This window comes from Heterodontus francisci, chromosome 25, assembly GCF_036365525.1.
Source record: "Heterodontus francisci isolate sHetFra1 chromosome 25, sHetFra1.hap1, whole genome shotgun sequence".
NCBI lineage: Eukaryota > Metazoa > Chordata > Chondrichthyes > Heterodontiformes > Heterodontidae > Heterodontus > Heterodontus francisci.
In genome coordinates, this window is record NC_090395.1 from 66026427 (window position 1) to 66053241 (window position 26815).

Genomic DNA, 26815 nt, shown 5'->3' on the forward strand with positions numbered 1-26815 from the left:
ACATGAGGGGGGCAACACAGAATGGGGGCAATGACACAGAGAGGGGAAGGAACAATGCAGAGAGAGGGGGATGACACAGAGGGGGAGACAGCACAGAGAAGAGGGACACAGAGAGGGAGGGGGAGCGAGACAGACAGAGAGGAGGGAGAGAGAGCAATCAAGATCACTCCTGTCAGATGGGCATCTATCTGGAATATTCCGTATTACTACAAGTGTGCAGGCAGACATTGACTACATGTGTAAGAAAAAAAAATGCCAGGTACCTCACTAAATCAGTGTCCAACATAGTGAAGAGAAAGTAAGTCAATAAATTAGTCTTCTCATTCAAAGCTTCTTCACAAAAATGCACATTTGTTGTTGTTTTGATCAATAGTAAGGTAAATTTTTAATGCCTTTATTTTTCCTAAATAGTCTCACTGGCCCCAAAAATTGTAATGTCGGCCCCACTCCCGCCCTCACATCAAAAGGTTGGAACTCCTGCTTTAAAATATTAGTTTCTTGTACAATATCATAGTACCATGAACAAGATGGCAGGCACTGTGAATTAGTATCACAAACATGTACAGATAAATACAGGTTGGAAGTCTGGATACAATTGCAGAACTAAAATAATCTGTTTCTTTAAAAACATACAAGGCTAGTACAGCTTTATATATACTAGCAGGTAATTTCCAGAGTATATGAATTCATGGGATTACATAGAATATACAGCAGAGAAACAAGCCACTCGTCCAAACCACTCCATGTCAGCGCTTTTTAAAAAATTCGTTCATGGGATGTGAGCCTCGCTGGCAAGGCCAGCATTTGTTGTCCATTCTTAGCTGCCCTTGAGAAGGTGGCTTTTGCTCCACTCAAACCTCCTCCCGCCATTCCTCATCTAACTCCATCAGCATACCCTCTACTTCCTTCCCCCTCAAATGCTTGACTAACCTCCCCTTAAGTGCATCTATAGTGGGGAGGTGGTGGTGTAGTGGTAATGAAACTGGACTAGTAATCCAGGGCCTAGATTAATGTCCTGGGGACATGGGTTCAAATCCCACCACAGCAGATAGTGAAACTTGAATTCAATTAATAAATCTGGAATTTAAAAAAAGCTAGTCCAATGTTGTAAATTACCAATTGTTGTAAAAAAAAAAAACCCATCTGGTTCACTAATGCCCTTCAAGGAAGGAAATCTTCCATCCTTACCTGGTTTGGCATACATGTGATTCCAGACCTCCAGCAATGTGATTGACTCTTAAATGGCCTACCAAGGACAGTTAGGGATGGGCAATAAATGCTGGCCTGGCAGTGATGCCCACATCCCATGAATGAATAAAAAAAACTATTTGCCTCAACTGCTCCCTGTGGTAGTGAGTTCTACATTCTCTCAATAAAGAAATTTCTTCTGATGCCATATTTGATTTTTTTTTGGTGACTACCTTTCATGGATGGCCTCTAGTTTTGCTCTTTCTCACAAATGGAAACATTTTATCTGTGTGTAAACTATCAAAACCTTTCATAATTTTAAAGACTTCTATTGCATCATCCCTCAGCTTTCTCTTTTCAAGAGAAAAGAGACCCAGCCTGTTCAACCTTTCCTGGTATACCCAACATTTCCGGTATCATTCTTGTAAATCGTCTTTGCACCCTCACCAATGCCTCTATATCTTTTTTAATAATATGGTGACCAAAAGGTTGATAAAAAGGGAAAAATTGAACGAGTAAACTAGCCAGGAATATAAAAACAGATTTTAAGAGCTTTTACAATATATAAAAAGGAGAGGAGCTAAAGTAAACGATGGTCCCTTAGAGCAGAGACAGGAGAAATTATCATGGGGAACCAGGAAATGGCAGAGACATTGAACAAATATTTTGTGTCTGTCTTCACAGTAGAAGACACAAATTATATACCAGAAATACAGAATAACCAAGGGGGCTAATAAGATTGAGTAACTTAAGGTAATTAATATCAGCAGCAAAAAGTATTAGAGAAACTTAAGGAACTAAAAGCCGACAAATACCCAGAACCTGATGACCTACAGTATAGGGTTCGAAAAGAGATATTTGCAGAGATATTGGATGCACGAGTTATGATTTTTAACTCCCCAGATTCTACAATGGTCCTAGTGGATTGGAAGGTAGGAAATGTAACACTGCTATTCAAGGGAGAGAGAAAACAGAGAACTAACAGGCCAGTTAGCCTTACATCAGATGTCAGTGAAATGCTGGAATCTACTATTAAGGAAGTCTTTACAATGCACTTAGAAAATCATAATTAGATTAGAAAAAGTCAACATGATTTTATGAAAGGAAAATTGTGTTTGACAAATTTATTGGAGTTTTTTGAGGACATCACCGAAGGGTAGACAAAGATGTAGTATACTTGGATTTCCAAAAGGCATTCAGTAAGGTGCCATATGTGCTTATGGAGTTGGAGATAATATATTAGTATGAAGAAAGATTGGTTAATGGACAGGAGGCAGATTGTAAGGATAAATGGGACATTTTCAATTTGGGAAGCTGTAGCTAGTGGAGTGCCACAAAGATCAGTGCTGGGGCCGCAGATATTTACACTCTATATTAATGACTTAAATGAAGAGACAGAGTAATGTATCTGAGTTTGCTGATGATACAAAGTTAGGTGGGAATGTATGTTGTCTGGACATCACAAAGAGGCTGCAAAGAGATATAGACAAGTTAGTTGAGTGGGCAACAAGGTGGCAGATAGAGTATAATGTGGTGAAATGTGAGGTTATTCACTTTGGCAGTAAAAATAGAAAAGAATATTTTATAAAAGGCACCAAACTTTTAAATATTGATGTTCGGAGAGACTTGGGTGCACTCATGTAAGGAACACAGAAAGTCAGCATGCAGGTACAGCAAGCAATTAGGAAGCCAAATGGCATATTGGCCTTTATTGCAAGGGGATTGGAATACAAGAATAAGGAAGTCTTGTGACAATTCTATAGGGCTTTGGTGAGACTACGCCTGGAGTACAGTACACAGTTTTGGTCTCCACATCATTGGAAAGATATACTTGTATTGGAGGCAGTAGAGTGAAGATTCACTAAATTGGATCCTGGAATGAGAGGGTTGTCCTGTGATGAGAGGCTGAGTAAATTGGGCCTATACTCTCTGGAGATTAGAAGAATGAGCAGTGATCTCATTGAAACATGTAAGATTCTGAAGGGGCTTGATAGGGTAGACACTGAGCGGTTGTTTCCCCTGGCTGGAGAATCTAGAACATGGTGACACAGTCTGAGGATAAGAAGCCCATCATTTAGGACTGAGATGAGGAGAAATTTCTTCACTCAGAAGGTTGTGAATCTTTGGAATTCTCACCCGAGGATTGTGGATGTTCCATCGTTGAGTATATTTAAGGACGAGATGGACAGTTTGTTGATCTCTCAGGGAATCAAGAGACTTAGGGAGCAGACAGCAAAGTGAAGTTGAGGCAGATCAACCACAATGGTATTGAATGACGGAGCAGGCTCGAAGGGCTGCACGGTCTACTCCTGTTCCTATTTCTTATGGTCATAAGTCCTTCATTGTATGCAGTACTCCAGATGTGGTTTAACCAAGATTCGATACAAGTTTGGCATACTGCTTTACTTTTCAATTCTATCCCTCTAGAAATAAACCCTAGTGTTTACTTTTTTTATCATCATGTTTACCTGCGTTGCTACTTTTAGTGATTTGTGTGATTGTATTCCCAGATCCCTTTGCTCCTCTGACCCATTTAGATTCTTATTTTTCTAAGTAAAGTGCAACCTCCTTATTTTTCTTGCCAAAATGTAATATCTCACACATACCTATGTTGAATTTAGTAAACTCAGTGTATATACAACCAGCCGATTGAAACACTCCTTCAAACAAGCAGTTTATTCCCGATAATTCCAAGTCATGTTTTGTGCGAAAGAAATTTGAATTATTTTAATTAAGCAATTATATTTTTAAACTGCAGCATAGTGGGATTTTACTTCTTAAAAATAATTTGGAATTTTCAGATAATTTTAATGTGACACTGAATTAAGGAGCTGACTCAATATAGAGATTCATTATGAAGTGTGAGTTAGAAAGCTGTGGGCCAGAATCATGTTGTGTAATATTAGCACTCTTTGCCTGTTACTTTTGTTGAAATAACAGTCACAAGAAGACGCAGATCCAGGATATTTAGCAAAAGAACCAGAGCGGAGATGAGTTTTTTTATATGTGGCAAGTTATTGTGATCTGGAATGTGCCACCTGAAAGGGTGGTGGAAACAGATTCAATAGTAACTTGCAAAAGAGAACTGCCATATACTTGAAACAAAAACATTTGCAGGGCTATGGGGAAAGAGCAAGGAAATTGAACTAATTTGATAGTTCTTTGAAAGGACTGGCACAGACATGATCGGCCAAATGTGGTGTATTTTTCAGAGGTTTCCATAAATTATATATTTTTTTAATTCATTCATGGGATGTGAGCATTGCTGGCAAGGTCAACGTTTATTGGCTATCCCTAATTGCCCTTGAGAAGGTGGTGGTGAGTCACCTTCATGAGCCGCTGTAGTCCATGTGGGGTAGGTACACCCACAGAGCTGTTAGGAAGGGAGTTCCAGGATTTTGACCCAGCGACGGTGAAGGAACGGTGATATAGTTCCAAGTCAGGATGGTGTGTCACTTAGAGGGGATCTTGCAAGTGGTGGTGTTCCCATGTATTTGCTGCCCTTGTTCTTCTGGGTGGTAGAGGTTGCAGGTTTGAAGGTTCTGTCGAAGGAGGCTTGGTGAGTTGCTGCAGTCCATCTTGTAGATGGTACACACTGCTGCCACTGTGCGCCGGTGGTGGAGGGAATGAATGTTGAAGGTGGTGGATGGGGTGCCAATCAAGTGGGCTGCTTTGTCCTGGATGGTGTTCAACTTCTTGAGTGTTGTTGCTGCACTCATCCAGGCAAGTGAGGAGTGTTCCATCAGGCTCCTGACTTGTGACTTGTAGATGGCAAACCGGCTTTAGGGAATCAAGAGATGAGATACTCACTGCAAAATTCCCAGCCTCTGACATACTGTTGTTGCCACAGTACTTATGTGGCTGGTCCAGTTAAGTTTCTGTCAATGGTGACTCTCCAGGATGTTGATGGTGGGGGATTCAGCGATAATGTTAAGGGGAGATTGTTAGATTCTCTCCTATACAAACTGGGTGGTTTTATTTTAATAAAAAAAAGTCAACAGATGAAACTCTCCGCCGAACAAAGGCGGTGGAGGGGTGCCACCACCCGGTAAACAAGACCTGGAACAAGCAGAGATCAGCAGCCGCCAGCCTCTCAATCCGGTGCCGGGGAGGAGGGTGGGTGGGGGTGGGGTGGGTAAGGGAGATGTTATACCTATATTGGTATTGGTATTCTTGTGAGATGTGTGCTAGAGATAGTTTCATATAGGTTCTCTATTGAGGAGGATGTTATAAACACAATCCATGACAGCAAAGATATATAAAGGGTCTCGATATCGCTCTACCAACCTGTACTTACGCAATGGGTGGAATCTTACCAGCCACGTGGAGGCAACTTTAGAGGCGGGAGGGTGTTACAATCTTTACAAGATGCATGATGGGTTATCGACTCAACACGTTCCCGCCTCCGATCCCCGTTTAAAATCAATGTCGGTAAGATTCCACCCAGACTGTCTGTCATACCGTCACTCACCTTCAAACCTCAAATCTACTTCAATACTGTGGATACTGTAAATCTGAGATCTAAACATAAAATGCTGGACATATTCAACAGGTCAGCCAGCATTAGTGGAGAGAGAAACAGTTAACATTTCAGGTCTGTAACGTTTCTCTCTCCATCAATGCTGCCTGACCTGCTGAGTATTTCTAGCCTTCTCTGTTTATATTGCTGACCTTGGTATCGCTTGCAGGTCAGATGGAACCCCACCCTTACCATGAGTCTCTCTGGCACAAAAATATAGGGCCTTGAGCAGTTCATAAAAGCAAAAGAAAATAAATGGATGTTAAGCCAAAGCATAAGATATTAGAGGACGTGACCAAAAGTGTTGCCAAAGTTGGGAGTTTCAAGGAGGCTCTGGAAGGAAGAGAGGGAGCTGAAGGGGCTTTTGGAAGGGAATGCCAGAGTGTGGATCTTCACAGCTGAAGACATGGCCTCCAATGGTGGGATGAAGAGGAGACAATTCACAAGTAGATCTACAGATTAAAATTATTTCTTTCCTCTACCAGATATACAGAATAGTAGATATGTGGAATAGACAGCTGATTAAGCATTTATGGTGTATTCACTAAAGAGTTGAATGACAAGGTATCCAGCTAGATAGAGGGTTTCTTCAAGTTAAGCATAGACAAAGATGCTTGAAAGTTATGTGGAATAGGACAGTTCCTTAGCGGCTGGGATCATGAATATGCCTTAACAAGAAGTCAAAGGCAAATAATGTAGAACATGGCTCGATAAGGCTCACTTCAAGATTTGAGCACACAATCTAGGCTAATAAAAGTTCAGTTGAGTTCAGAGGGAGTGCTGAATTGCTGGGAGTGTCGCCTTTAGAATGAGATATTAAACCAAAGCATCGTCTGTCTGTTTAAGTGGATATGAGAGATCTATGTCACTCTTTCTGAAGAAGGTGAGCAGGGAGTTCTCCTGGTATCCTGGACAAAATTCATCCCTCAACCAGTCCCACTGAAACAGATAAACCAGCCGACGCGTCTTACTGCTGTTTGTGGGATCTTGCTGTGCACAATTTGGTTGCCACATTTGTCCAAAAAATAACAGGTTGTAAGGCTTCATTAGCTGGGACGCGCTTTGGGATGTCCTTTCTTTCTTAGATAGCTGCTCTTAATTTGCCTTTCTGGGATGGGCAGCAACTTTGTAGAATCTTTCCCTAAGAGTTAAATGTGTCAGTCAGAGTCCATGGTAACATAGATTGCATCTAACTTATAGCTTTGGATGCCTATACACAGTATCCTGTAACCTACCAACCTCTGATGTGTAAGTGTTAATGAGAAAAGTGTTTTGAATGAGATATTTTCAGTGGTTTCCGGCTATTAATGTTGAACACATCTCAGCTAAGAACTTAAGATGGAAAGGTTGAAGAAGACTGCTGCAGATTATTTATTCCATTCAGTTGCATCCGTCCGCTTCCATACACTAACACGATATCACAAGGGAGTTTTTCATGACTTGTTGATTCTCTGTTTGAGATGAACTTTTGGTGAGTAACTCACAAGACAGCAGCTCTTGATGAAGAACACTTAACATGTCCAAGGAGCCCATCGTTCCTGTAAAGCAGGGAGCACAAATTGTTAGTGAAAAGTTAAACCCGCTGATTATCCTGGCTTTTTAAAATATCTCACTGTTGTGATCCCTTACCAAGTACAGCACTGTAACAGGAGTCCAATGTGTTCATTAAGATTTTCCCCAATGACCGTCTGGAAATATTCTGTGAGCAAACAGAACAATAATTGAGCGTGAATTGTTGGAAGATAAGAGTTGGAATCAGAAAGGCAGCAAGACATATAGCAGTGGGTTCAAGTGGTGAGCAATGAAACTAATCCACTCAACCACCCCGGAATGTGTTGCCCACTTGAAACAGACTCCCTCCCATATCCTGCCAGCCCGTTCGGGTGCTTGCATGATACCCAGAGCAGCTATTAACAACAAAATAATGTCACCATGTGTTTGACTGGACCTCTGGATGTGCAAAGGGTGAAGGCTAGTGATCACAAGACCCATGTTCAATTCAACATCATTGCCAAAAGTTCCACAGCTCATACATACTCTGAAAATTCCAACCCCCTTTGACAGAGGAAAGCTGGAGAGGCTATAGGTAGCACAGCATAACCTGCACATGTTATGCCAAACCCAGATTCAACCACAGATGCTTTCAAAACTGTCCTTCGATTTAGTCCATTGTCATGCCAGGCCCCCACCTGCCAAGAATGAGGCACATTAATTTTGTCATGAACATCGATTTTAAACTGTTACTGGAGTGAAGAAAGGACTTGTTAAACAGATCAGCCGTGGCTGGAAAAGACATTTGCATATTAACAGTGCGTGGAAGGACAAAGGACCATTCCCCTGACACATTCAAACCATAATGGACCTTGATCACCAAGTTTTGTTGTGTAAGAGGAGCATTCCAGAGACTGCTAAGGTGATACAATCCAAGACGTGGTCAGACCAATTAGTCACATGATTAACCTGCTGGGAGTTCTCCTGGTATCTCGTCCTATCTACACCTTCACCTTTGTTATCTCTTGCCCCACCTCCACTTTACTTGCTTATAACCTTTTACATTTCTAATATCTGCCAGTTCTGAAGAAGGGTCACTGACCTGAAACGTTAACTCTGCTTCTCTGTCCACAGATGCTGCCAGACCTGCTGAGTATTTCCAGCATTTCTTGTTTTTATTTGAGGTTTAAGAAGAATACTGGGTCCCAATGAAAAGCAAGATCTATCTTCAATCAAGTATTCACCGAGGAGAGGGACATGACGGATGTTGAGGTTAGGAACAGATGTTTGATTACTCTAGGTCAAGTCGGCATAAGGAGGGAGGAAGTGTTGGGTATTCTAAAGGGCATTAAGGTGGACAAGTCCCCAGGTCCGGATGGGATCTATCCCAGGTGACTGAGGGAAGCGAGAGAGGAAATAGCTGGGGCCTTAACAAATATCTTTGCAGCATCCTTAAACACGGGTGAGGTCCCGGAGGACTGGAGAATTGCTAATCTTGTCCCCTTGTTTAAGAAGGGTAGCAGGGATAATCCAGGTAATTATAGACCGGTGAGCCTGACGTCAGTGGTAGGGAAGCTGCTGGAGAAGATACTGAGGGATAGGATCTATTCCCATTTGGAAGAAAATGGGCTTATCAGTGATAGGCAACATGGTTTTGTGCAGGGAAGGTCATGTCTTACCAACTTAATAGAATTCTTTGAGGAAGTGACAAAGTTGATTGATGAGGGAAGGGCTGTCGATGTCATATACATGGACTTCAGTAAGGCGTTTGATAAGGTTCCCCATGGCAAGCTGATGGAGAAAGTGAAGGCGCATGGGGTCCAAGGTGTACTAGCTAGATGGATAAAGAACTGGCTGGGCAACAGGAGACAGAGAGTAGCAGTAGAAGGGAGTTTCTCAAAATAGAGACGTGTGACCAGTGGTGTTCCACAGGGATCCGTGCTGGGACCACTGTTGTTTGTGATATACATTAATGATTTGGAGGAAAGTATAGGTGGACTGATTAGCAAGTTTGCAGACGACACTAAGATTGGTGGAGTAGCAGATAGTGAAGGGGACTGTCAGAGAATACAGCAGAATATAGATAGATTGGAGAGTTGGGCAGAGAAATGGCAGATGGAGTTCAATCAGGGCAAATGCGAGGTGATGCATTTTGGAAGATCCAATTCAAGAGTGAACTATACAGTAAATGGAAAAGTCCTGGGGAAAATTGATGTCCAGAGAGATTTGGGTGTTCAGGTCCACTGTTCCCTGAAGGTGGCAACGCAGGTAAATAGAGTGGTCAAGAAGGCATACGGCATGCTTTCCTTCATCGGACGGGGTATTGAGTACAAGAGTTGGCAGGTCATGTTACAGTTGTATAGGACTTTGGTTCGGCCACATTTGGAATACTGCGTACAGTTCTGGTCGCCACATTATCAAAAGGATGTGGATGCTTTGGAGAGGGTGCAGAGGAGGTTCACCAGGATGTTGCCTGGTATGGAGGGCGCTAGCTATGAAGAGAGGTTGAGTAGATTAGGATTATTTTCATTCGAAAGACGGAGGTTGAGGGGGGACCTGATTGAGGTGTACAAAATCATGAGAGGTATAGACAGGGTGCAAAAAGCAAGAGGCTTTTTCCCAGAGTGGGGGTTTCAATTACTAGAGGACACGAGTTCAAAGTGAAAGGGGAAAAGTTCAGGGGGGATATGCGTGGAAAGTTCTTTACGCAGAGGGTGGTGGGTGCCTGGAACGCGTTGCCAGCGGAGGTGGTAGATGCGGGCACGATGGCGTCTTTTAAGATGTATCTAGACAGATACATGAATGGGCAGGAAGAAAAGAGATACAGAACCTTAGAAAATAGGCGACATGTTTAGAGAGAGGATCTGGATCGGCGCAGGCTTGGAGGGCCGAAGGGCCTGTTCCTGTGCTGTAATTATCTTTGTTCTTTGTTCTTGACTCTACAGTGAGCTTGAAGAATTGTAAGAAAACCTCTTCAGATATTACCTCAAACTTTTCCATTTTTATTTTTTTCTTCTGCTCTTTTCTGTCTCTATTTGCATGTGTGTATCGCGTATGCATGCTAGCATGGGCGCGTCGTGTATCCGTAGGCGTCAACCGAATTAAAGTTTAATAAATTTCAACTTTTCTTCTTTAAACCTAAGTAAACCTGTCTGTGCTGGTTTCTTTGCCTTATAATTGGAAAGCGGTGAACAAGGGTTCATCAAGGGGGAGCTCAAAATACAGTGTGTTTAAAATTAAACCCTGTTACGGTAAGACCAGGTGAAGGCTGAAAGGGATCCCTGGACACCTTTCCCACCTGGTCGTAACACCATGCTTTGTGGGTTGTCTTACCAAAGGCTGGTGGCTTGTAGATCAATAATACTGTCAGTACTGGCAGCAAGCAGGCACGATCCCATGCCATGATAAGATGCAGCCACTCCCACCACACTAATGTGAACAAAGGACCTGTGAGAATGGATGTCAATCCAAAAGGGTGATTTGATGTACAGAATCCAATTTGAAAAGCCAAATATCTGGGCTGCTGTTTCTGGAGGCCTACTTGAGATGATCACTCTTGCAAATGCCATGTCTGTGCCTTGTCCCCCCAGCCCACACCCAGTAGCTAGCCACACCATCTGAGAAATGAAAAAGACCAGCTTCCACCTGTAAAAGCCACAATGAGATTGTGAAAACCTGAAATGACCACATGCCTACCCACTCGCTCACTCCAGCACAGAACTACGGACAGCAATTAAGTCAAACATGGATTGCCACCCTAAAGCCCTACCAGCCTATTTAATGCACCTGGATGAGATATCACTGAAAGAAAGGATGTGTGAACAAAAGGCCAATCCCATAATTTTGTGCACCCAGCAGGGAACTGCGCTCACATGCTGTGCATTTTAGGAAGTTGCTCTACAGCCATTTCCTGTAATCCATTCTCTGAATACAGCTCCTTGGAGTGTGTGCAATCAGCCATAATATGTTTTGAACTTTACCAAGTGAAGGGTTCAAATAGAATCACTTGCCTGACCGAGGTATGGGTATTATTGGTGTGTTATGAATGTTCAGACAGAATCTGTCAGCTAAGTGATCTGAGATGATCATTCTTCTGTAACCCCTGTAGGATTGAATCTAATACTACAGACATACAGTACATCCTATAACAATGAAGTTAACAACAGTTGTTAATCTGAGAAGGTTGATTACCAGCACTCGCAGCTGCTTCAGAAGCTGTAGTACGTCGGTCAGCTTCTCCTCAATCAGTGAGAGTCGCACACGATCCGTTTCAACCATCTGCAGTTCCATCCTCAGCATTTCCACCTCCTCCCCTTTAAGCTGAAGCTCCTTTATCATTGAACAGGTCAACTGTAAAACAAGGTAGAGTTCACACTGAGAGAGGGACTTGCATTTTCATAGCACCTTTCACGACCTTGGGACGTCCCCAGGCGCTTTACTACCATGGAAGTACTTTCTGAAGTGTAGTCTCTGTAGTAATGTGGGAGTTTGCTGTGTGCAAACTGGCTGCTGCAATGAGGTCACAACTGTATAATCTATTTTTAATGATGTTGGTTGAGGGATAAATATTGGCCAAGATTCTGGGGAGATTTCCTCCGCTCTTCGAAATAGTGCTGGGGGATCTGTTACATCTATTTGAAAGGGCAGACGGTTTCCATCACATGCGGAAGACCAAAAACCAGCACAAGTATCAACTGTCTCTGAAATGTCTTTTATACAATTCTGTCATTCCCTGTGTCAAAGTTATTCAACTTATTTCTTAGTTTCTCCCCTCCATCTTTAAGATTTCCAAAATTATCAATTTACCCATACATGGCGTTGGTAGATAAACTTGCTCCACTACTCAGTCTCTGTGGGTTGGTGGGATACTAGTCTTGAGCTGCAATTCGCCACAAAGTGAGTTCCGGTCTCTCTGTTGTGAGGGCACGTCAGACCAGCTGGGAGGAACTGTCAGAGGACATAACAGTCCAGACCAATCCTGTGTATTTACAGATTCACAATAACAAAAAGTCTAGAAATGGACATCTCCTCCCCCTCTGTTTAGGAAGCAAGATGAGCTAGTGGACAATTGAAGGCAGGCATGTGGCAGGACAGAGGATCAAAGGCTTCTGCAGGATAGGGAATCCGAGCACTGAGCAGGCAGAAAGTGGAAAGTTGTGTCAACAGCATTTTCCACTAACTTTGATTTTTTTTTTAAAACACAGATTCTGGATCCCGAGGAATTGTGCACAAATAGGAGCTAGAATCCCACAAAACATGACTATCTGGGTTTGAATCCAATAGCTGTAGTTTCTAGGAAGCAACAAGGATATTTTCCCAGAAACCATACTCCTCCCAAGGTAGCTGTGCTTTGTGGGACTGCAGCATGCATAGCTTAAGGGTAATGTAATGGAGACCATTTTGAACCTTAGTAATTTTTGGTTGTAAGTAGTTCTTAATTGCTAATGGTATTGACTTAAGTTGAGCAAATAAGACAGGAATTCAGGCATGTAAAACTTGTTCAGCATGTGCTGAGTCCTGTCTAAACAAGAACTGCCTGAACAAAAACAACAACTTGCATTTAACACAAAAACATTCAAACATGTTTCACTGAGGCGTAATCAAATTTTGGATACGGAGCCAAAGAAGGAGGAATGTTTTAGAACCATAGAAAAATTACAGCACAGAAGGAGGCCATTCAGCCCATTGTGTCTGCACCGGCTGAAAAAACTAGCCGCCCAATCTAATCCCACCTTCCAGCACCTGGTCCATAGACTTGCAGGTTACAGCACTTCAGGTGCATGTCGAGGTACCTTTTAAATGAATTGAAGGTTTCTGCCTCCACCACTGTTCCTGGCAGTGAATTCCAGACACCCACCACCCTCTGGGTGAAAAAGCTTTTCCTCATGTCCTCTCTAATCCTTCTACCAATCACCTTAAATCTGTGCACCCTGGTAAACGACCCTTCTGCCAGGGGAAACCTGTCCTTCCTGTCCACTCTATCTCGGCCCCTCACAATTTTGTCCACCTCAATTAAATCACCCCTCAGCCTCCTCTGTTCTAAGGAAAACAACCCTAACCAATCCAATTTTTCCTCATAGCTGCAACTTTCAAGTCCTGGCAACATTCTTGTAAGTATCCTCTGTACTCTCTCCAGAGCAATTATGTCCTTCCTGTAATGTGGTGACCAGAACTATACGCAATACTCCAGCTGTGACCTAACCAGTGTTTTATGCAGATCCAGCATCACATCCCTGCTTTTGTATTCTATACCTCAACCAATAAAGGAAAACAATTCATATGCCTTTTTCACCACTCTATCTGCCTGTCCTGCCACCTTCAGGGACCTGTAGACATGCACTCCAAGGTCTCTCACTTCTTCTACCCATCTCAATATCCTCCCGTTTATTGTGTATTTAAAGCAGGATGAAGAAGTGGATGGGTTTAGGGACAGCTAGGCAGTTGAAAGTACAGACACTGATGGTGGGGTGAAGGGAAGTGGGGAGGGGTGGGGGGGGGAGTAATGGCAACAAGGCCGCTCTGCTGAAGTTTAAAGGGAGACTCCTCCCCTCCCTTAAGGCCATTATCTCTGCTTTGAGGACCTCGACTTTTGAAGTGGCGTTTATGAAATTTAAGAACCTTGGAGATCCTCTGCCCCTTTAACTGTGGTGTCTGCACCTCCACCTTCTGGCGGTGCAGCAGCAGCACCACATTCTTCCTTCCTGGCAGCAGCGGGCTCCCTCCTTGTGGCGAGAAGCCAGCCCAGCCCAAGTAATGACCCTCAACCCAGTAAAATGGGTCAGAATCACGGCATCAGACGGAAGTCCATGCCGCAGCCATCTGCCAGTGAAAAGACTGACCTAAGAGTAATATTCAGTTTTGTGGCTCTCTAGTCTTCTTACGTCTCTCATTCGCTTTATGCCTGAGATCAGTTTCATTGCTCCTCTCTCCACCCTCAGTATATGCATGTTCTTCTTGTGATCAGAACACAGCAGCGCAAATGAATGCCAGCAAGTCTTTCCTCAGCATCCTGCTCTGATGTCACAGCTGCTTGGAGTACCATCACACTGTGTCTGAGAACATTCTAACTGTGACTTCCATACCCTGGAATCTACACTTGATTTGAGAACCAAAAAAGCATTGTTTCAAATGCCCTCAAACTTCAATAAATTAATCAACAGCTTTTAGTGCAGTTGACTAAATCAAAATCAATGGTAACAATCATAACCAAGTTTATTTCTCAAAGTTTCCCACAGTATAAACACAGTCCTAGTGATATAGGGATATGGAAATGACTCATAAACTTTGCCTCTTGCGGAGGAGGGAAAGAAGGAAAAGTGAGTGTATTTTATTAACAAACCGTGCATTGTACAATGCTGTAATTTCTGAATTTGCACCATTTGGCAGACTTGCTTTATCATCATTCGTACCTTCTCTGTCTCAATCTGGAGCTCTGTCACTCGTTTCTCCTTGTTCTTTAGCTGTGCTGTGAGTTCCTGTTCTCTTTCCATCAGTGTGCTGGAGACCATGGCACCACTTTCCTTATTACCACAGCTGCAGTTGTGAGACAGTAGTTGCCGTAATGTGCTACTATGGCACCTATTGGATATGACAAGAATTTAAAATAAATCCCAAATAAAGGTACCAACCCTCCAAAGTCTGCTAAATCACTAATATCCCCACAAAGCTGTTGCTTGTTAATGACAGTGCAGTTAATATTATGCGAGGCATTAATAAGGATATTGTATAAATACTAGAAAACAATGCAAAGTTACGTGGACTCAATGGTTTTAAAGAAAGAATTTGCACCCAAACAGGTCCTTTCACAAACTCAGGACATCCCAAAGTGCTTTACAGCCAATAAAGTACTTTTTGCAGTGTAGACCCTGTTAAAATGTATAAATTTTGACAGCCAAATTGTGCATAGCAATGTCCCACAAACAGCAGAGATAATTGACCAGATAATCTGTTTTTAGTGCTGTTAGTTGAGGGATTAATATTGGAAAGAACACTGTGGAGAACTCTCCTGCTCTTCGAAAGATTGCCATGGGAACTTTTATGTCCACCTTAGAGGGCAAACGGGGCTTTAACTTGTTCCCGAACCGTTGAGCACAATTGATTGCGGTTGTCAAATATGGATGGCGATGAATGGGGCAGCTTCACTTCCTTCAAGTGTATATTTGTAATTTTTTGATAAGTTGGAGATATTTACCTTCTGTGTCGAGTGTTTCTTGAGATTTAGTGCCTCCACCTTGCAATTGTGGTGTGAGGGAGGGTGTTGGGAGAAAATGCCTGAGGAGTTAATTAGCTTCCGAAGAAGAATTCCGAAGAAGTGTCACTGACCCGAAACGTTAACTCTGCTTCTCTTTCCACAGATGCTGCCAGACCTGCTGAGTGATTCCAGCATTTCTTGTTTTTGTTGAGTTAATTAGCTTGTTGTAACATGATAAACTGTTTATTAAACAATGTCGTATTTTACAGCAGAAACCGCAAACCAGTGTACAAAGCAAAGTTGGAAACTCTTGAAAAACGTTGGGAACGCAGAATAACGCTGGGGACAGAGGGGTGGTGGGGGGAGATTACGTATGCATTTAATCTACAACTGTAGAGTTAGCGTGCAGCAATCTTGCTCAGAACTGATGCCATAGTGTAATATTCTGAATGCATGCCAGCCTCGTGGAACCCTTTCCTCCGGTGACGCCTAACAAAATGATGTGCAGTCTGATATACTCTGGGGGCATGAAAGGTTCTCTGCTGCCACTTGTACTTGGGGAAACTATTCTGCTGTAAATATTACCTGATGCTTGGGCTGACACCAGGCAGAATGAGGTGAGAATCCCCAGGGGAGGGAGTGTCACTCTGCTTTACCCTTAGTCAAGCTGAACCTCAACACCTGATGTACACTACACAAGTTTAGCGTTGGTGCAAAGTGAACGCAAGAACACAAGGCCTGTGGGTCTAGATTGTCCTCTTCTGTGATGCTACTTACATTATAATGGGTGGAAAATCATGGACTGGAAGGAACAGAGGATGAAAGTCGTGACCAGAGGTTTTTTCCTTGATATATTTTGAGAATCTTACGCACCCTTCTCCACTGCAGCTAACTCTGTTCAGTTCCATTTTCTGACATTGCTGCTCCTCTGCACATCTCTCTTCCTCCTCATCAGATGCAGCTTGACCCTCGACTGCTCTCAGTAAACGTCCCTCATCTGTGGAAAAACAGGGAAGACTAACAGACTTCATCTTCATAAAGATTCACTAAGTATGGATTTAATACAATAATGGTCTACAGCAAAATCATTTAAAATAATGGTCAATGGCAGCAGCAAACCTATTTGTTGCATTAGCTCTTGTATAAGAGTGTCATCAAAGGTTTCATGCACCCAGTCTCTGTTAGAAGGGAAGAGCTGGTGTTGGGAGTTTATAGATATCTTCTCAACCAGGGTGGCACAGTGGTGCAGTGGTTAGCACCACAGCCTCACAGTTCCAGCGACTCGGGTTTGGTTCTGGGTACTGCCTGTGTGGAGTTTGCAAGTTCTCCCTGTGACTGTGTGGGTTTCCACCAGGTGCTCCGGTTTCCTCCCATAGCCAAAGACTTGCAGGTTGATAGGTAAATTGGCCATTGTAAATTGCCCCCAGTGTAGGCAGGTGGTAGGAGAATGGTGGGGATTTGGTCGGGAATGTAGGATTAGTATAAACGGGTGTTTGTTGGTTGGCACAGACATGGTGGGCCGAAAGGCCTGTTTCCGTGGTGTATCTCTCTCGATGTCTATCTTACTTGATGCAGGGTGTTTTTCCAAATTGAAATTACCTTCATTGCAGGAAGGATCTCCATCCTGCCAGCTGCAATATTCCCTACTTTCTGAGGTGGAATCTGCTTTCCCAGATGGTGGGCTCCGTGTTTGTTGGTGGGAGGGTCTCCAGTTACTCTGGCTAGAGCTGCAATATTTCCGGAAGTGCTGCGAGTGGCTCAGTGAAGCCGGGGCCTTTTTGTCTTGACCTTCTTGTGATCTTAATTAAAAATAAATTAAGGCAGGTGTCAGCATTGGCAGGTCAATATTCTCAATATTGTGGAGTGCAGGGAGGTGTTATTTAACATTAAATCCTTATATCATATCACATCTGCCAACTTCAAACCTATTCCAGCAACACAAAACTCAGTTGCCAAAATCTGTTATGGTAATTTTATTTACGTATTCTTGGGATGTGGACTACTGACTAGGCCATATTTACCGCCCGTCCCCAGTTGCCTTGAGAAGGTGGTGGTGGGCTGTCTGCTTGAGTCCTTGCATTCTAAGCAATTCTTTTTTAACAACTGAATGATTACTACAGAGGGGATTTTACAGTTATCCATATCGATGTGGGATCGGTGTCGTGTGAAGGTTCAGATCAAGCAGCCGCCCCTCCCTGAAGGACACTGACGAACTTGTTTGTTTTTTTTTCTCACCCATCTTGTTTTGTTTTTCTCCTGGAGCCAGCTCACAAATTATCAAATTCCATTCCATCGCCTGCTAAGGTTGAATTTGAACTCCTCACAGTGAGAAGGAGCAGACAACAGTTTAAAAGACCACTTCTGGACCATTTTCTATTCTGTTCCCATTTAGGTTCCATAAATCATGATATGATTGCTTTTTCACTACAGCTCCCATTTGCAGCACCAGTGGATTTCCCCAAGGGAATCCCCAGATAGGTGAGCTTTTCGGAGAAGAGGAAAGAACCAGAAAAAGAAGGGCAGGCAGGCCAGAGATATTCTATGCTCATCTTCCAGTACGCTCACATGCACAGTGCTGCACACGCCATCGAAGATTAATGGCTGCAGAGGCTCCAACCCATAGTTTGTAACTTCACACCCAATGACGTCGATAGGATGCGTCAGATGTAATTCTGGATACTCCTTTGGAAGGACTCCAATCTTGGTATGTTACGCTTTCAATGATATTACATCTCAGTACATGTGCCAGGATGATCCAAATGCCAACTGGTAACTACCAGGGGATATGGTCTTTACAGAATCTGAGTCAGCACAGAGACACAATCGGAGCTCTCCCAGCTATTGCAAGGAAACCTTCAGCAAAGTCTGGGAGAGCCAGTGACAGCTGTATCCTCTGATAGACTTCCACCTCTTCCCAGACATGCTGCAATGCTGACCTTTGGGGATGGGGACAACCTTCTTTGCAGTCCCCTCAGCCAGTCCCACTTCCACTTCAGCAGTCCCCAAAAAGGAATCAGGTGCTAGGCTGACCCATCACTTGCTTTCAGACCCACACCTGCATATTGTGTTTATTTTCCCCCCAGTTTTGTCAGTCCCTTTCCAGCTCTTTCCTCTTTCAGCATCAGGCAAGGCTCCAATGGTTTGAGATGCCTCTTAAGCCCTCCTATTTTATAACTTCCCTTTAATTAGCCACACCCTTTTTTAATTTTTGCATCCACCACAGTTTTCTGCTCCCTGCATGGGTCCAAATCTGCGTCTGGAGCTGTGAAGAATTATGCACATGAACTGGCCCAGGAAAGTTGCAAATAGTTTGCACATTACCATTACATTCTTAATCATTGCGAACTGAATTGCACCAGTGTGTACACATCAAGTAACCTGTGTTCAGTTTGCAAGAGGTTAAAGATAGGTTAGGATGAAGAAGGCTCTTCACCCCATTGGAATCATCCTTTGAAATACCAAGCTTACTGCCTTCTTACTGTAGCATCTAGCTGCTTTTAAATGAGTCCAGTTTCCTAATCTTAAATACTCCTCCTACAATCTGTTCCAACTGTTGACCACCTTCTGCGTTAAGAAACTGAGTGCTTCAGAGAAGTACTTGCATTTATGTGTACAGCCCCAGAACAGAATGACATTATTTCTTTTGTCTATGTAGCAAATGGAACACATACGGACAAAGATGTCAATGAAGCATAATTGTGCGGAGAAGCCTCACAACAATGACTCTGATTTCTGCTGCTATTTTCTCCCGTGTCATCACTCCCTTGTCGGGACACAGGAGAATATTTCATTTTGACTCAATTGCTATTGCCTTGTGAAGTGAGCAGTATATTTGGTCTGTTTGCTATTGTGTATCACAACGGTCTGGTTATGCTGACATGAGCAGATGATCTATGCCACTTAATGAAGTGTTACAAGTTGCTGTGGTTTCACTCTAATAAACAGCAGTTTGGAGACAGCTGATTGCAGCAAAACCTGTTGCAAAACACTCAGCAAGCCCAGACCACTTCGCTCATCTTCAAAAATACATGAGCTCACTGTGGGCTCAGTCAATTATTCATGGAGTTAAGAAGAAATTGTGACCATTTTATCAGCTGTCTTGTCCAAAGGTGGATCACCATGTAGACTGATTGCCCTTTCTGTCTCCAGCAGACTCCATATCAACCCACTGCATTATTTCAGTTCCATTCTACTCAACTCCACGTCATGTTCTTCCATTCAATTCATTCCAATCTGTTACGCTCCTCTCCCTTCACCATTATCCCTCAACCTAACATCAGTACAACACATATTTGGTCATAAATGTTTGTGAGACCTTGCCATGTGAAATTTAGCTGCTGCGTTTCCTACATACATCAGTGATTATGCTTAAAGTATTTAATTGGGTGTAAAGCACTTGATGAGGTTGTAAAAGGTGCTATCAAAATGCAAGTTTTTTTTCTTTCATCCATTTAACTTCACTCCATTGTACTGAACTCCCCTCCACTCTCTTCAAACCACAGGAGTGAATTTCTCTGGCGGACGGGGGGGGGGGGGGCGGGGTTGGTATGTTCTCTTGCTTGACCACCATAACTTCAGAAGAGCCTGGTCTGGTCTGTTATTATTATTATAACTTCAGAAGAGCCTGGTCTGGTCTGTTATTATTATTATAACTTCAGAAGAGCCTGGTCTGGTCTGTTATTATTATTATAACTTCAGAAGAGCCTGGTCTGTAGACATTGTAAAGTCCCTCAAACCTGTGGCCCCAATAATGGACAGGATAACTGGTCAAGCAGCAGCTAGTAGATCCTGAAAACCACAAGACACTCTGGAAGCAGCAAATCGTGCTATCCTGCACTCTGTCCTCTCCTGCCTCCAGAGCTGCAATCTGAGCTTTTATGGAGGTGTAGGAATTGACTGCTGGTTCCTGGTTGTTTATCTTGGGACCTGCTAAGATTCCTTTGAAGATGCCTCTTCAGTAGTGATGTTGCTGAACTAGTAATCCAGAGACCAGGCTAATGCCCTGGGAACTTGGGTCCAAATCCCATCGCAGCATCTAGTGGCAGACCTTACCTTGTCCGGCCTATATGTGACTCCAGACCCCCCAGCAATATTGTTGAATCTTAACTTATTTTTATTCGTTCATGGGATGTGGGCATTGCTGGCTAAGCCAGCATTTATTGCCCTTAAACTGAATGGCTTGCTAGGCCATTTTAGAGGGCATTTAAGAGTCAAACACATTGCTGTGGGTCTAGAGTCACACGTACAACAGATTTCCTTCCTTAGTGAACCAGATGAGTTTTTACGACAATCAGCAATGATTTCATGGTCACCATTAGACAAGCTTATTTTCTAATTGAGTTCAAATCTCACCATCTGCCGTGGTGGAGTGTGAACCTATGTCCCCACAGCACTAGCCTGGGCCTCCACTTTGCTAGTCCAGTGGCCTTCCCACTATGCCACCACCTCCCCTGCCCTCTAAAATAGACTAGCAGCCCACTCAGTTGTCAAGGGCAATTAGGGATGCGCAACAAATGCTGGCCTTGCCGGTGAGTCCCACAGCCCATGAAAGAATATTAATTAAAAAACGTTGCCTCAAAAAACTCAAGTCACATCTGTCTGTAGATCGACCTGACCCTGCAGCTTGGTCTGATGTTCCTCAACCATCCTTCTCTTCAGGAGAGAGCTCTGTTTTAAAGGTAATTATTTATTTATAATTTAAGATGAACTGAGAAGTAACTTTTTTGCTGAAACTAATGGTATTAATTAGCTCCCATTTGGAAGGCATTATTTGAAGTGGTGTCAGATGGAGTATGAATACAGATGTGAGCAGAGACTTGCTGCCTTTTAAATTATTTTGTGCAAATATTAGCAAACAAACACTAAGCACGTTCACGTCCAATTCCTTTGTCCTCTATTTTTAAGAGAGGCGTTGGCCATTTAGCACAAAACTGCATTATGTACTGTTCCTGTAATCTCCCTTCCCTGTTATTTTCAGGTCAGGAAGGCTGTTTGTATAGGTAATAAAATTTATTGTTTTCAACGTGTTTTGTTATTCCCTTTCACCCTTTAAATAAACAAGAACTGTACGTAGTACAGGTTTTAAACACACTATGAGTTAATAATAAAAAAAATGTCTTCAGGGCAAAAAGGATAAATGCTCCTTCGTCGGAATATGACATAAACAATACAGCTCTTAGTACAGTAAAAATATTCAAGCAAAGATTGCTTAGTACAGTTTGTACAAGTAGCAACACCAGGCAGTCCTCAATGCACATTTCTAGGTACAATGAGCTGCAGTGTTCAAACATTAGAAAGTAATTTCAGGACTTTGTCCATTTTTAAGGTACAATATCTGACAATGTCTGGTCTTGCCAGCAATACGATCCAAGAGAATGAGGCTCCAAACTGTGTTAGTTCTGATTTAAGATACTAGATGCACTGTATACACAGGTGTCTCAGAAATCTCTGTGTTTCACTGTGTATAGGTGGGGGTGCTGGTGGAGTCAATAGTGTAAGGATCAGTGGTTGTGAGAGGTTAGGTTGTCAAATGAGACTTTTCCTCAACGATCAAAAGTTGATAAGGGCTCATCTAGTTAACAAGGATGAATATCTGCCTTGGAGGTCTAAGTTCACAAAAGATAATAAAAGTCTAGGCATTGATCAGCTCAGATGGAAGCAGTAGTGCCCATCGATCCTGACATAATCTACGAGGAATATAAACAGATTAAATTCATAGTAAGTGATTGATTCTTTAATTTAAATAGGCAATGGGGATGCAACACAGACTGAAAGCAACATACCAACTTTAAGCATTATCTTCAACAGGGCAGAGAAATGACAGAAGTAGTAGTCAGAAAGATGGCACAGTTGGCGTTTCATGTGGCACTGTGCCATATTCTATTGAAATGAAAGGATTCTATTTGCAATTTCCCACATGGATTAAGATTTCCTCTGGTCACAAACAGAGCAGAAATAATTAAGCATCTGCTCTCTTCACCAGCAGCACACTGTGGCTACAGTGTGCCCTATCTACAGGATACATTGCAGTAATGTGCTGGGGCGTCCTAAGTAGCACTTCCCAAACTTGCAACGTCCACCACCAAAAAGGGCAAAAGCGCGGTCGCATGGTAACACCACCACCGCCAAGTGACACACCATCCTGACTTTGACATATATCACTGCTGCTTCATTGTAGCTGAGTCAAAATCCTGGAACTCACTACTTAACAGCACTGGGGGAGTACCAGATGGACTACAGTTGTTCAGGCAGAAGACCACCACCCCCCGCACCCCCACCACCACTTTTATGAGATGGCCAATGTGTGTTGAGCTTGTCAGTGACGCCCACATCCCGAGAATGCATTTTAAAAGGGACTTTCTCCTGGTCATTCCTTTTCGTGAAATCATAAACATGTTACACTTAAGAACACTTTCACAGTTTCAGTAGCAATAGGAATAGTAAGAAATCCTAAAATAAAAGCAAAATACTGCGGATGCTGGAAATCTGAAACAAAAACAAGAAATGCTGGATTCACTCAGCAGGTCTGGCAGCATCTGTGGAAAGAGAAGCAGAGTTAACGTTTCGGGTCAGTGACCCTTCTTCCGAAGAAGGGTCACTGACCCGAAACGTTAACTCTGCTTCTCTTTCCACATATGCTGCCAGACCTGCTGAGTGAATCCAGCATTTCTTGTTTTTGTTTGAGTAAGAAATCCTCCCTCTCATGTCTGCGATGACATAGCGGCCAGATGGAATCTCCTCCTCTGCCCCTGGCTCTTATCTATCATTACAGTGAGGAGCAGATGGTGCTGGATGGAGATAATTCAAACCAAATATTTTGAATCTTTACTGCCAAAAGCAACAGTCTGGGCTGCATTTCAAGCCAAACCACCATCAACGTTCCACTCAGGTCTATAACCAGTTACTTGCTCCTAAAGACGTGAGGCCCTGGTAGCATTTGAAAGCTAGGCCAAGTGAAATGTTCATGAATAGATATCATTCAGCTTATAATTTGCCAATTGTGAATGGTAATGAACGGTTTAAACAATGTCACTGACCTGCATCGCTCCAGCTCTTGTTCCAGCTCCTGGACTCTGCTCTGTAATTCAGGCAGCTGCTTGGCTCTGCTTTCCAGCTCCTTCACTTTCTCCAGCCCCTCCAGCAGAGATGCACTCGCACGCTCTGCTTTCCTTCTGATCTGGGCATTGCCAGCTTTGAGAGCCCAGAGGCAGTGCTCCCACTGCACCAGCAGACCATGAGCTTCCGTCAGCTCCTGCTCCAGCTGCTGGTTAAAGCGCATGGCCTCGTCAATCTGCCCATCTCTGGAGGACCTAATCAGCTCCAGCTCCCGGAGCACACTCCTGAAGCCCCGAGGGCTCTGCCAGGCTGGGCAGCTTTCCTCTCTGTCCCTGGCTCTCCTCTTCTTCACCCAGCTCTGGGGCTCCAGGCCACTCCCGGTGTAGACCTTTTGCAGGGCCACTTGCAGAGCCAGGCAGCGGGCATCGCTGCTCTGCAGAGCCCCGCGGAGATCCTCCACCAGCTCCCGCAGGCTGGCGTTCTCCAGCTCCAGCGAGCTGGGGCTGCTCTCCCCCGGGCAGCCGCTGCCGGGAGCCGGGCTCTCCTCCCTCCAGCCCTTGGACAGGTCGAAGGAGACGCATTTCTTCCTCCGCCGCCTGCGGGGGCATCTCAGGCGGATCTGCCTCTCGATGTGCTCGGTCTCCTTCCCCACGGGCAGCCGGCCCGGCTTCTGCTCGCACCGCTGGTGGAAATGCTCGCACAGTCTGGCGTGGAACTGCCTGAAGGTGAGCACCTCGGGCAGGTCAGTGAGCAGGGAGTGACCCTCCTCCTCCTCCTCCAGCAGGTCCAGCACCGAGCACAGCAGCCCAAAGTCCTCCCCCGAGATCACACCATCCCCTTCATAGTTGAGGTGGTGGAAGATCTCCTGCAGGTACTGGTCAACGCCCGTGGCCAGCACCACGATGTCATTGTCCACTGGCTCGCTGTCGCAGCCGAAGTGATGGGACAAAGTGTTGACCAGCCAGGCGGTCCTGCGGACTGGCCTTACAGCCAACTCTGTGCAAGCCAGCATGATCCGAGAGCAAGAAACTAGATCTTTAAACGAGGGGGGTACAATTCAAAAACAAAATGGGCAAATTACGATTTTTAAAATTCCCACCAAACTTTTCAAAGTCCAAAAGTTTTGGTGCTCGATCAGTAAAGGCAGAGAATTTGAATCCTCTAAAATGTTGTCACGTCGATTTTGATGGGGAAACAAGCTAATAAAATGCCCAGCAAAGTTTTTCTTAAAGTAAAAATTAAAATCTTGTAAAATTACAACGTTTAAAAAAAAAGTGCGAATATAAAGGCACGGTAAAAGTCTGCGCCTTTGCCAATAGCAATCCAGATCCTCCAAGATCCTCTCCCGCTGAATTTCCTGCTGCTGCTTCTTCTACTCTCACTGTAAATATTCGCGGGAAGTTTTTAATTAAAATCTCATTTCCCCACAACTCGCCTCAAAGGACGTTCTAGCGGTGCGATGCTGAGCTGAAGTGTGTAGCGAGATGGAGAGCAGCAGTTTCCCTTGGGGTCCTAGCGCTAGATATATATCTTCCTGGCGCAAGACCCAGTTTGCGGTACAGATGACTGATAATAATTGCGGAGCATAACAGATCTTTACAGTCTGCAGTTTTGCTAAGCTTCCATCTTATCCCAGTTGCTTTCATTACTCTACAAATAAACTGGGATGAACCTGGAAGGTTTATCAGTGTGTACACAAGAACAAAGAGTTACATTATAACTAAAATTGTGAACTTCAACCCCACAGAGCAAAAGTGCACTAATAAATATCAACTGTGAAAAAGATTTGCATTTATATAGCACCTTTCACGGCCACTGGACATCCCAAAGTGCTTTCCAGCCAATGAAGTACTTTTTGAAATGTAGTCACTGTTGTAATGCAGGAAACGCGGCAGCCAATTTGCACACAGCAAGCTCCCACAAACAGCAATGCGCTAATGACCAGATCTGTGTTCGCGATATTGATTGAGGGATAAATATTGGCCAGGACACCAGGGAGAACTCCCCTGTTCTTCTAAGAAATAATGTCATGGGGTCTTTTACATCACCTAAGAAGGCAGACAGGGCCTCAGCAGGGATAGGCACTGACATGTTGCATCACAGACATTTGACAAAATCATTGACTCAGCCACGGACATGGGGGCAATTAATCTGTACATAAAGTGTATGGCCAATCTAATGCTATCAAAAATCAGTCCGATTTAAAACATATTTCTCCCAGAAATAAAATAGCCAAGCATACAAACATCAATGGAGAGCAACACAACTGTATTAGCTAGCTAGCAAGCAAAATAGTATGCAACTCGAATGCAAATTACTTTTGTTGACAAATTGAGCTAGCTACACCATATCATGGGGTGGTAGATGGACTTTATTGGACGACCTTTGTGGATTCACACTGTGTCAGGAGTGCAAATTCATCCAATAAACCATGAAACTCAAGGAGAAGATTGTTATTGTGGTTATTGGGGCGAGGCTGTAGAAAAATCAGCAATAGGAAGATGGACAATTTCTCACACTGCTATTGTCACAAGACAATTTAACCTGTGACTCTCAATGCTTGTGCAACTTCTCCACCTGATTGTAATATGTGTCTGAAGACAGGGCAGCCAACAAAAGGGCAGTGATTTCCAAACAGGAGAATTTTATAGGATGTAGCAGATAGTACTTTAGAAGAGCCATGTAAAACAAATAAGCAGAGTGGGACAGAAAGGGACAGAGAGATTGACGGTAGGTAGTCAAGACTAGTTCATTCATCTTGACAAGCTGTTAATCTAGGTCCTGGATTCTAAAATAATATCTCTCATGGACAAAATGTCATTTGCTCACCAAATCCAGTGACAAAATTAGATAAACACAATTACAAATAAAGAGCGCTGTTCATCTCCTCCAATAAAATGATTCTCTTAAATTCACTTATGTCTATATCTCAGTCTGTCACTGTTGATTCTGATTCAGCACTGACAAGATAATTATTAAGAAAAAGCTTTTCTGCAAAAAGTTGAGCAGTTGTACTGCATGTATTATTCAGTTACAAAATGTTTAGTCACTATCTGTAAAATTGTACTCCACCGAACCAATTTATGTACAAGTGAAATCTATTACCTGTTAGCAAAGGTGTACTTTTAGTGTAATGTAATTATATGATAAAGACAACTTTCAAATGACATTGGCCACTCAGGTTATTTGCCCTCAAACTGGATAGTAAATGATGCACATCACAGTTACTGATCTTTGACATACTTGTAAAACGTATCCTTTAATCCAATTCACAACAAAAAAAATCTGTTAATGACCGTTTCTAACAAAATCATTGAAACATAATAAATTTTTACTATGTCTTCCCCAACAGTCTTTAAAACTGCAAATGC

At 43.3% G+C, this 26815-nt stretch overlaps 1 protein-coding gene across 1 annotated transcript; it reads right to left on the reverse strand.

The window, feature by feature from the left end:
- Positions 1 to 7106: 7106 nt before the first annotated feature.
- Positions 7107 to 24456, reverse strand: LOC137384039 (EF-hand and coiled-coil domain-containing protein 1-like). The gene is made up of 7 exons (XM_068057602.1): positions 23426 to 24456; positions 16989 to 17188; positions 16263 to 16386; positions 14608 to 14776; positions 11390 to 11548; positions 7337 to 7406; positions 7107 to 7245 (listed from the first exon to the last, which is right to left on the reverse strand). The coding sequence occupies exons 1-7, from the start codon at positions 24454 to 24456 to the stop codon at positions 7115 to 7117; spliced, it is 1884 nt and encodes a 627-aa protein (XP_067913703.1). The 3' UTR covers positions 7107 to 7114.
- Between the last annotated feature and the right edge of the window lie 2359 nt (positions 24457 to 26815).

Bases quoted from the DNA above. Each gene is read 5' to 3' on its own strand.
- LOC137384039 (XM_068057602.1), bottom strand. From the start codon at position 24,456: ATGCTGGCTTGCACAGAGTTGGCTGTAAGGCCAGTCCGCAGGACCGCC. The intron at 11,549-14,607 runs GTACGAATGATG...CTTGTTTTACAG, and splicing joins TCCAGATTGAGACAGAGAAG to TTGACCTGTTCAATGATAAA. The intron at 7,407-11,389 runs GTAATCAACCTT...GTTTGCTCACAG, and splicing joins TGAAGCAGCTGCGAGTGCTG to AATATTTCCAGACGGTCATT.